This window comes from Carassius gibelio, chromosome B8 (assembly GCF_023724105.1).
Source record: "Carassius gibelio isolate Cgi1373 ecotype wild population from Czech Republic chromosome B8, carGib1.2-hapl.c, whole genome shotgun sequence".
Lineage (NCBI taxonomy): Eukaryota > Metazoa > Chordata > Actinopteri > Cypriniformes > Cyprinidae > Carassius > Carassius gibelio.
Window position 1 is genome coordinate 15,482,619 of NC_068403.1, and position 10,783 is coordinate 15,493,401.

Here is a 10,783-nt window from a genome sequence, read left to right on the forward strand (position 1 = left end):
GAATGTGAGAAATATAAGTAAGAAAGAAGTTATATGATTGAAATCAAGAAGAATGGAGTTCAGGTGGTACATTTTAAATCTGAAATAAACTGCAAAGCTTTCTATAATTCCATTAAAAGGACTGGATTAATAAGTAGAATGTAACTCTCTGTTGCACACTCCGGAGCATAAGGTAATGCACCTACGCTGGCTTGCCAGCCGCCGTAAAAAGCCAAGAAGAAGAGGAAATAAGGCAGGATTACTCGCGCATGCGCAGACACGTACTTCCCTGTTGTGTCTTGTGAAACTAAACTACTAACTTACTAGTGATGTTTCAAGCTCTGAGTGTTTTCACAAGGCACGTCGGCACCACAAAAGTGAATCCACTCTGGGTTTACACGCGAAACATGGGAAGTTTAAGCAGAGAAAACCGCTCCATCCATTCAGACAACATCCAGGACGTACATAACATCCCAATGGATGTGATTATACGACCCATTCCGCCTGTTCTAGACGAACAGAAAGTCCAAAGCCTCATGACCAGCATACAGGTAACAGTTCATTCAGACTGCTGACTACATTTGACGTTATATGTAGGCTACTTATTCAGTTTGGTATTATATCTGAGCTCACTGCAGGTCGTTTTTTAACTGTGTTGTTTTTCCAGGAGGACGCAGGTATTTCAGTTGTGCCTCCCATAGACGTGCTTTGGATCACAGGAGAAAAGGGAGGCAATTATTATTATTCTTTTGGAGGATGTCATCGATTTGCTGCCTATCATAGGTTAAAAATGAAATCCATACCAGCCAAGATCATCAAATCTAATATTTCAGACTTACGCACTTACCTGGGAGCATCTACGCCGAAACTACTGTGATCCACTGATTATAGATCAGTGGATCCAACACACATAGAGACGCACCGAGGCGGTAAATCCGTGCTGCCATCTAGATGATATTCAGGCACATTTATTCCGTATGGCTGTGTTTCTTATGACACTGATAAAGAATGTACTTTATATTTTGAAAAGGCACTTTGATGTTCCTGGTTAAGAAAATATTCACACAAGTTTCTTAATAATTTTCTTGTCAGTTCCTCTTCTCTGGTTGTATCTGTATGAATCAAAGCTTTGTTGCAACTGTTACCAGACATATTTTTATTCCTTTTGATCAACATAATTTGTTTTGCTTGGTCGCTCTATGTTTCAAGTCACGATGACTAAACAGATCTCTCTTCATCTGGCAATTCTTAGTCTGACCACTAGATGGCAGCATTACAACACTGATTGATTAAAGCAGGGCTTCCCGGACTTTGTTTGTCAGTGAAACCCTCCAGTCTGATCTAAAATATAATTTTTTAGAGATTATAAATAGATATTTAATTAATTTAACAACACATTTGCTCTGTTATTGGCTAATATGAAGTATTCAATAAAATATTTAGTCCTTTGTAGTAAGTGTTTTATTAATATTATTATTTACTGCTATTATTTTTAGATGATTTATAGGCTAGTAATGTTACTTTTATTTTTTTATTTTTTACTCCTGTTCAGTGTGAAAAAGTTTTCAGTAGAGTCTGAAATTTTGTCCAGTGCTATTAGTATGCTAACCTGAAATGCCTAAAATATTCTGTGATTTTGCTAGAAAGTTAAAAGGATTCATATTGTTAATAATTTATAAATACATTTGCTTTGTAAAAAAAAAAAATGGTGTAATGGTCAAAATAGATGAGGACAGAAAATAAGATGACCACAGGCGTGTGCTGGTCTGGTGACCACTGGACATGGTTATGCTCTGTGCTCTTAACCACAGCATTGAGATCGCGTCTCTCGGGTGGACTAACACAACCAAATTCATAAAGAGTTTACTCCTGTATTGTGTCCAGATCTGCTATGAATATTACAAGCTGAACATCTTAATCATTACATTTTAAGAATTACTGCATACAATGTTCTTTGTGTATTTGTAGATATGCTAAATTCACTGCATTTTTTATGAATTCATATTTTTATGTGCCAGTGGAGGGGCATGAGAATTGTAGGACATTTTCTGAAGCTCATCCATAATGGCAGGACATGTTGGGGGTCATGTGTCATGAGAACTGGCCAGCGTTTTTCTCATCTGCAGGCTGAAGTGAAGGAAAAGGATGAATACAGCCATATTCTATATATAGATGGATTGAGGCTCACAGTCAGACTGATGTAGAGGAAATATAGTGGAACCGCTGAATTATCTGACATGAAAACTGCTCTCACAGTCATTTCTGTTCTCAGCTGTTGTCTAGAGGAGATCAGAGAAGGGCACCTCGGATTTCTTCCTTGTAACGGCATTTCACTTCCCTTTGACTTTTGACCTTGGCCTAATATCCATAGCAAAAGGCCTCTCAGACTTTACAACAACGATGACGGATGCTTTTGAAAACCCAGATTCACAGGTGCCTCAGTCAATAATAAAACAATACAAATTATGACAAATTTCTTGGATCTGTAAACTTTGCAACATTTTGTATGGTATGACTTGATTAGACAAATAAAATCCTTTGCAATTGTCGGCAGCTCCAAAATTTTTAAGTGACCCATGCACTCTCAGAATTATAATTATAATTATTTTTATTTTTTAACAAAAGCTTGTTGTATTGTGTTGTATTTAAGAGTTAAAATGTTCTTCAAGATAGATTTTGTACACCACAAAAGAAAGAAAGTCATACAGGTTTGGAATGACACAAGATTAATTTTTTCGGGGAACTGTCCCTTTAAGAGATGTGATCTTTATAGCAACAGAGTTAAGCTGGACACCAGCAGCTGCTGATTGCAGGAATCATGTCTTTACAGCCGCGTCCTTTGATCATGGAGGAAGGTACAGGCCTGTGATTGGCGATTACTACCTTGTAGATCTCTGCTGGAAGATAACAGAGTTTCTCCATTGGTGATATACGAGTCCCTGGGGTGCTGGCCCTGATCTTGGCCTCCCTTTGGGGCTCCTCAGGAAGTGAAGAGGGGGCCCAGGGCCTCGGCGGAACAAACCTGCCCAACTGTAAATTTCTGGCAAAAGAATGGTCGCGTGTGAGAAGACTTCCTGTGGCTTCCATACGCTCTGGAAAAAAATGTATCCTTAGAAGTCTCCTGACACGCAAAACCCTTGATTAAGGAGACACAAAGAAAGAGACAGACACACAACCAATTCGGGAAGTGTGGGCTGCACCTGCTGCATTTTGGGGAAATAAAGGAAGCTGTAAGATTGTCTCCTACATCCCAAAAGTTCTTCTTCCGAACTAGGAGGACAGAGACAAAGAATGACAGATGGTGGGAGAAGAAACGGATCCAGGTACTTGAGGCAACATTAACACACAAGTTCTCATGAATATTTCAGCCTCACAAGCACCTGTCATTGTACTGGTGTAATTCTACCACTCTGCTTCTGACAGGCATGAAAAATCATCTCTCTTAGACAAGCCCAGTCTGTCTGAGAGTCATGAGGACACAAGACACAGGATTTCACCTCAATGCAGATCTTCCTTCCTCTTGTTGAAAATATAAATGATATTTTGTATAAATGACTATATTTATGCACAACTTACCATTTATATACGTTTGCTGATGATATCATTCACAAACCAACTTTTATAATATTTATCTAACTTGCTGTTGATTGTAGGGCAGTCTTTTGTTTCATCACAAGATTGAGTTATGAGATTCTGATGAAAAATGACAAGGTGAAAAATGAAATGCATGCTTGGATGAATCATTTACATGAAGTCCAACAACACCAATTTAGAAACTAGAATAATTGTTCACCTTAGCACTGGTGAGAACATGATGATTAAGAGTCAGAATTTTACAATACAAATTTAGTCATTTAACATCCATTACTGAATCACAATTTAGGAATGAAATTTTACTTTTTATTTTATTTATTTTTTCAACAGATTTCACAGACTTGTTTATGTGTTTGAGTACTGTATCATCAGACACCAGATCATTGACGTAGACTTGTGTCCTCTGTTTTGAAGTGTACGTTATGTGTGTGTGTGTGTTAGTGCTCCTTCTCTATGGTCTTGTTTTGTATGTCAGAGTCCAAGAGTTATGGAGCAATAGGACATGAATAGACTTCCTTTTCCTGTACAGCTTTTGGCAGGATCCTACCATTGACCCTTACCTGCAGGGGTCAGTCAACATTTCCCTGAATAGCGTCTGATTTCACACTGTGGCTCTGTGCGCTGTATGAATCCCCTGCTGACGCTGCAGTGCAGGGGGGTTACATGATGACAAAATAATGACATATACTTGCACACTCACACAGGGAAATTTACCAAACCATTTCAGCATATTTGTGGAGTTACATGCAAATGAATAATGGACTTCTCATCCCCTCTGGATGGATGTACATTAGCCTTGCAAATGCTGTGAAGAATTAGCTGTCCTGAAAACACGTTTGCCTGCTCTCTTTCTCACACACACCTCCATAACATGTGGCCGCAATATGAGTTATTAGACACTGACCCTATGGTCATACAGCTAATGCACTGCACCACAATACCACTTTATATACAGTGATAAACTCATTCTGATGTCTATTCACCCTTATACACCCTCTACATCCTTAATACGCATGCAATGAATAATATCTATGGCTTAGAATGAGTCCAAATGTGCATTTCTCTATGACAGCAGTGTATTAAAGGAATATTACGCTTGAGCTCAGTTTACAGCATTTGTGGAATATTGCTGATTACCACAAAAATAGATTTGATCGATTTCTTCTTTAAACATACATAAAGTAAGGCACTTACAATAAGTATATAGTGCCAATCTATATATATCAAAATGCTCTTTTTCAATAGCATAGAATATGCATGTACATGATTTTAATTTTACTATTTTGGGGGGTCGAGTTACATTCAATACTACAATTCTGTTGCAATGCAACTATTAAACCACTGTAAAGTGATGAGAACAGCTATAGGTCAACTTTTACAGATGTTATAACACATTTTACAAGATTAATGATTATTTTCACCCTCAGGCCACCCAAGATTGTTTCTTAATCAGGACAGATTTGAAGAAATTTTGCATTACATCACTTGGTCACCAATGAATCCTCTTCAGTGAATGGGTGCCATAAGAATGACAGTTCAAACAACTGATAAAAACATCACAATAATCCACAACAAGTAACAACTTAAATACGTCAGTTAGCGTCTTGTGAAGTGAAAAGCTGTTTACTGATGAGTCCTCTATAATAATTCTCTCCAGTAAAAAAAAAAAAAAGTAATCTAATCTGAATCAAGAGAGAAGTATACATGGATCAAGCACATTTTTCATGAAAAACAGCCCAAAATAAACAAATATGTCGGTGTATTTTAATGTGACAAGACAATGGGGGATGGACTTTTGGAGGAAATGTTATTGTGGATTATGGACTAGAATTTTTGTGGCTTTAAAAATAAAAAGCCTTAATGATTGTTTTGTTATGACAAACACATAGTTTTTCATTTCACAAGACCTTAACTGATGAACTGGAGCCTAAGGGTGAGTACATTTTCAACAAATTTTCATTTTTGGGTAAACTATTTCTTTAATGTACGTACTTCTATAAAATTCTAAGCAAATTTCTGCTTTAAAATTCTAAAAAAAAATTGCCACATTTATTTGTATGTATGTATGTATGTATTTATTTATATTCATGACAGAAAACAAAATTATTTTTGTGGTAATCACCATTACACCACAAACGCTGCTGATTGAGCTTAACTTGAACCACAAATATTCCTTTAACATAATACCACAGATTGTTGCATTATAGAGGGAAAATTCTTCTAGCGTACTCTACCCCCTCTTCCCATAACACACACACACACACACACACACACACACCTGCTCTACTCAGTCAAATGTGTGAACCCAGAGCCTACAGTCCCTCTCTCCTTCCTCCTAAACAAGTCTATTTCTCTATGACATGATGTTATTGGCCCTGTAAATCTGTGTATTCAGCTGCAGTCTTAGCTCACTGACTCACTCCATCCAACTCATATGAGAACATTGAGTCTGTCATTGCATGATAAATACATAATCAGCAAAGAAATGGTGACACAATAAATTTGTTAACATTAATGAAGTTACCTAAAAATTCTAAAATAAATAAATACATTAGCCTAATATATGAAGAAATAAACATGAACTAACACTAATTCATCTTTAATTGCTGGTTGTTTTGAACATTTACATGAGGGGTTGTATGGATCAGCATAGCTTCATTGATTATTGCCCACCAGGCTTGTAAAAACACTGTGCAGGTGTTTTGAAAATGTCGTAGGTGTCGTAGATGTTAGGAGGGGGTTGTTGGTGCAGCTGAGGGGACAGAAAGTCCTGGGTTTAAGTGACACAGGCATGTTTGTAAAAGCTGCTCCAAGTGACATATTACGGGCCGTGGAAGCACAGAGAAAATAAATTAGACAGAGAAAAAAGAGTCTGGAAACCATTTGCCACTACTGTCTCACTCTCTCTTTCTAAGATCATTCTTAACATCTGCCTCATGTTTATTTACCCAACACCCGCTTCTGGCTATAAACAAACCATCTCTGTGTGAGCTCTGTCCCAGCAGAAGCTCACCTTATACAATATGGTGTATAACCTAGTCCAGCAGAAACTCTGCCCCTCAGCTACAAGATCAACAAACACAATTATGTGAATGTTATCATGCAAATGATATAACCTGTGTGTTAAAGAGACCTGTGCTTTAAGCTGTTGATAATATGACATGTCAAAACAAGGAGAGTTTCTGACCAAGATTCAGTTGAAATGCATCAAAATGCCCAGAAATATACATTTCCATTTAATATCTTACATCCAATAAAGCATTTAGTTATGCATATAGCAACTGAGCGATTATAGGACCAAATGAGGATGACCACATTTCTTGAGCACATAAGCTGAGGTCAAGAAGAGAGGTCACAGGTTAGTGAGTTTGGTCACATAAGCACATATGGTTGATTTAAGGTCTTGCATTCCTTTGCACCGAAACAGACACTTTATTTAGAGCATGATTGTGAAACGGTGAGACATGTTATTCTTATATGGCAAGGCCAGTCATGAATTATGACAGGAAGGTTATTTATGACAGGAAATAAGGATGAAAGCAAACAAATTTAACGTCTGTATAGGTTATTAAATACGAAATAAAATAAAAAACTTACAATGTGAGTGTATGAGAGAAGAAAAGAAGTGAACAATGAAGAAGAAACAGAAGGTGAGAAAAGAAAATTCTTGAAAAAGAGAGACCCCTATTGTTCTGTATAGCGGCCTCGTGCTCTCCGAGCCACTGAATGAAAACAAAGCTTAGCGGGTCTGAAACTCTCAGCTAACACAATCAGTACTGCCCAATGTGATTCTGCGAGGACAGCTCTGTATTTTAAAGTAAATATATGCTCAATTGCAGGTCGTCTTCAAAACCTCGATTCACCAAATGAATATTTGAATTTGAAAATTTGCATTTTTTTTTTGTTTATCTAATATTTACTAGGATCATGCTTCTGTAAATAAACATATTTATCTTTGCAGTGCGTTTGCCAGCGTGTTTGTTGCGCGTTCATAGGCCCGCTGCTGTTTTAAACGCCTCGCTGTCAAATGGCGCGCAATAAAAGCAATAAATTCAGAGGATAATCACCGGCCGAGAGCTGCTTGCAGGTGCAGCTTCTGTTTTTCCCAGTGAAGGCTCGTATTACTCCACGAGCTCTTTTATTTTAATTGTCTATTTCTTTGTTTCCACATTTCACAATAATAATAATAATAATAATAATGATGATGATGATGATGATGATGATGATAATAATAAATATTAAGTCACTAAATTCAAACTTTAACAAATGCAATTGATATTTTAAACATGTAGCCTAGGCAGCAATTAAACTGAAGTTTTCAGTTTTAGTGGGTTTAATCTTTTACAGTATATCTGATACAGACAAAAGATGCCAAAATCAAAATATGTTTTTTTCCGATTATAAACGTTAAAACCGCGATCAAATGGAAACAATCTTGCAACAAGAAACACTGACAAACGACATGAAACACAACTGAAACATATTTCTTCAACAGCATATAAAAACAATAAACTAATTCAATAAAATTAATAATATATGACTTTATAATATTATAAATAATCAATATTACATACATATTAGAAATTATACATTTATACAACTATAAAACACGCTTAGCCTTACATTTGCTGTGGCGGTACCAGGATACAGTGATGGTGCGTTTGTACTATAGAAATAAAACTCATCTCTAAAGTTATTTGCACACTCTCGGAAAATAGGTACAACAGCTGTCACTGTGGCGGTAGCTTTTAAAAAGGTACACTTTTGTACATTTTATATTCTAATACGCACACTAAAAGTTAGGAATATGGAACTTTAAAAAGATGCTACCCAAATGACAGGTTATATATATAGCCTATATATATATATATATATATATATATATATATATATATATATATATATATATATATATATATATGCTATATCTTTTTCTGAGAGTGCATGATACATAAAGCCATACTGCCAGACCTCAGACAAATAACATACCTTTATACTTTCATGTGAATGCATATCTTTATTTTTCTGTTTGTTCTTAATGTTTTTATTTATCCATTAATGTATTTAATGTGTTAGCAAAACTATCAAGTATTAAAAATAGGTATTTTGTGCTCAAATATGACTTAGCTTGTCTGTGAGTCTGTAGCTTTGGTTATTTGCATACGAGTGACTGCTCCTCCCTGATCCTATAAGACCGCGCGCGCTTCTCCTGCTTAAGCTGCTCGCGCTTGGAATGACTTGGAGGACGCGCATCCAGAGGATCTTTAACATGTGATGAGATAGTTCAACTGCTGAAACACATATCAAGGTTTGGCGATGCAGTGTTTGCGTGGCTAGTGCTTGACAACAAGCCAACGTTTCATTTTGGATACTTTGGATACTTCTCTCTCGGTTTCATCAAGCGCTTTTCACTCAGATCGGAGTCCAGAGAATTTTTAGTGATGGCATTTGCCATGCTACGGCCCATGGCGACTCATCGAGCGTACCCGGATGTTGCCATGATGTCCGAGGATGAGGAGAACCGCAGCGAGAGCGACGGCAGCTCGGAGCAGAGCTACGGCTGCTGTCCAAGCGCGGAGAAGCGGCGGCAGATGTCCACGGTGAGCAGTGTGGTGATAGTAAAGCAACGGAACGCAGCCAACGCGCGGGAACGCGACAGGACGCAGAGCGTCAACACTGCTTTCACGGCGTTACGGACTCTTATTCCCACCGAGCCGGTGGACAGAAAGCTGTCAAAAATTGAGACTCTGCGCTTAGCCTCCAGTTACATCTCACATCTGGCCAATGTGCTCCTGATAGGGGACGGAGGAGAGGACGCGCAGCCGTGCGTGAGCGCGGTTTACAGCGCGCAGGGGGACAGCGGAGGAAAGCAGCCGCGCACCATATGTACTTTTTGCCTCAGCAGCCAGAGAAAAGGGGTAAGAACATTTCAAATAATGCATTTGGATATAGATAGTGTCTACGGAAATAGGAGCCTAATAATAAACACTTATCTTTATAACAGCAAACATTTATGAATGGCAAATGGACAGGATGTGCAGATCCACGCACCTCAGAAAGTGTGAAGGACCAATTGCCAAAGGAGCAATTTTGAGAATAAAGCACAATAAACGAAAGGAAACACATTTAGGCTACTTAACAAAAATAGCTAACCTAATAGAAGTCCTCATGTCATTAGTTTTAATTATGGCTGTAATATATATAGGCTTCAGTGACAGCATTTTTTAACTTTAACATTTGTTCCCCTCTGACAGGCTACTGATAATGTATTTGGGCACATTTTTTTTTTTTTTTTTTTTTTGCCAGATGCTAATAAAAAAGTTAAATAGGCTATCCTATCTATATTTTCTCACAATAGTTTACTCTTTCACTGTCATACATTAAATGTCTTTATCGAGGCCTAAATGTAGTAGTTGTTTCCCAATATTTAGAAGGCCTATAAAGAAAAACATTTGATAAAAGAGAATAGGCTAGGCCCATCACAGACAGAGAGTCTAGGTTATATATTTGTATGACATGAAATGAATAACCTTTTTCTTTGTCTGTGTGTATTTCTGCAGATAAAGGACGGGACTGACTGTGTCCGTATGCGGGGTATCACGTCATTGCGCGTGACACGCCGGTAGCAGCGGCAGCGGCGCGTGAGATAAAGCCGCAACTCAGGGAGCGCGAGAGGTGAGCGAGACTCCTCGCGACGGAGATTATCGGGAGACTCGCCATTCAAACAAGAGTTAATTTTGAGTTTTCTGTACCTTTTCCTTGTGTGATTTGTATAAAGATATGAACATTTTAAATGCAGTGCATACTTTTTTTTCTTTTTCTTTTTCTTTTTTGTTAAAGAGAATTTATACATTTTATACACAAATTGTGAAATCACCATGGTGAAATAAAATATATATTTTTTCAAATTTCAAATGTCCTCCGTCAGTTATGCGTGGATGGCACATAAAAATGTTTCGTGTTGAAAAGAGTTTTCTTTAAAATGAAATATATCAATATATGCAATAAATCTGTGAACTAAACGTTTTCATTTGGTAAAACATAGAAAATGAATGATGATGATGAGTTTTCCTAAACATCCTCAGAAGCAGACCTAAGCATTAATACATTTCAGTATAAAAATCAGTGCTTTGTGGGACATCGTTATAAAGGTTATACTGCAACTTTTTAAACAGTATATTATTTAATTTTAAAACTTTTTTTTTTTTTA

General features: G+C 37.3%; 2 protein-coding genes across 2 annotated transcripts; both read left to right on the forward strand.

The window, feature by feature from the left end:
- Positions 1-229: 229 nt before the first annotated feature.
- On the forward strand, positions 230-2,532 carry srxn1 (sulfiredoxin 1 homolog (S. cerevisiae)). The gene is made up of 2 exons (XM_052564387.1): positions 230-530; positions 647-2,532. Exons 1-2 carry the CDS (start codon positions 309-311, stop codon positions 854-856), a joined length of 432 nt encoding a protein of 143 aa, XP_052420347.1. The 5' UTR covers positions 230-308; the 3' UTR covers positions 857-2,532.
- A 6,262-nt stretch (positions 2,533-8,794) lies between these two features.
- On the forward strand, positions 8,795-10,560 carry tcf15 (transcription factor 15). Its single transcript, XM_052563898.1, has 2 exons — positions 8,795-9,491; positions 10,134-10,560. The coding sequence occupies exons 1-2, from the start codon at positions 9,015-9,017 to the stop codon at positions 10,197-10,199; spliced, it is 543 nt and encodes a 180-aa protein (XP_052419858.1). The 5' UTR covers positions 8,795-9,014; the 3' UTR covers positions 10,200-10,560.
- Positions 10,561-10,783: the final 223 nt, after the last annotated feature.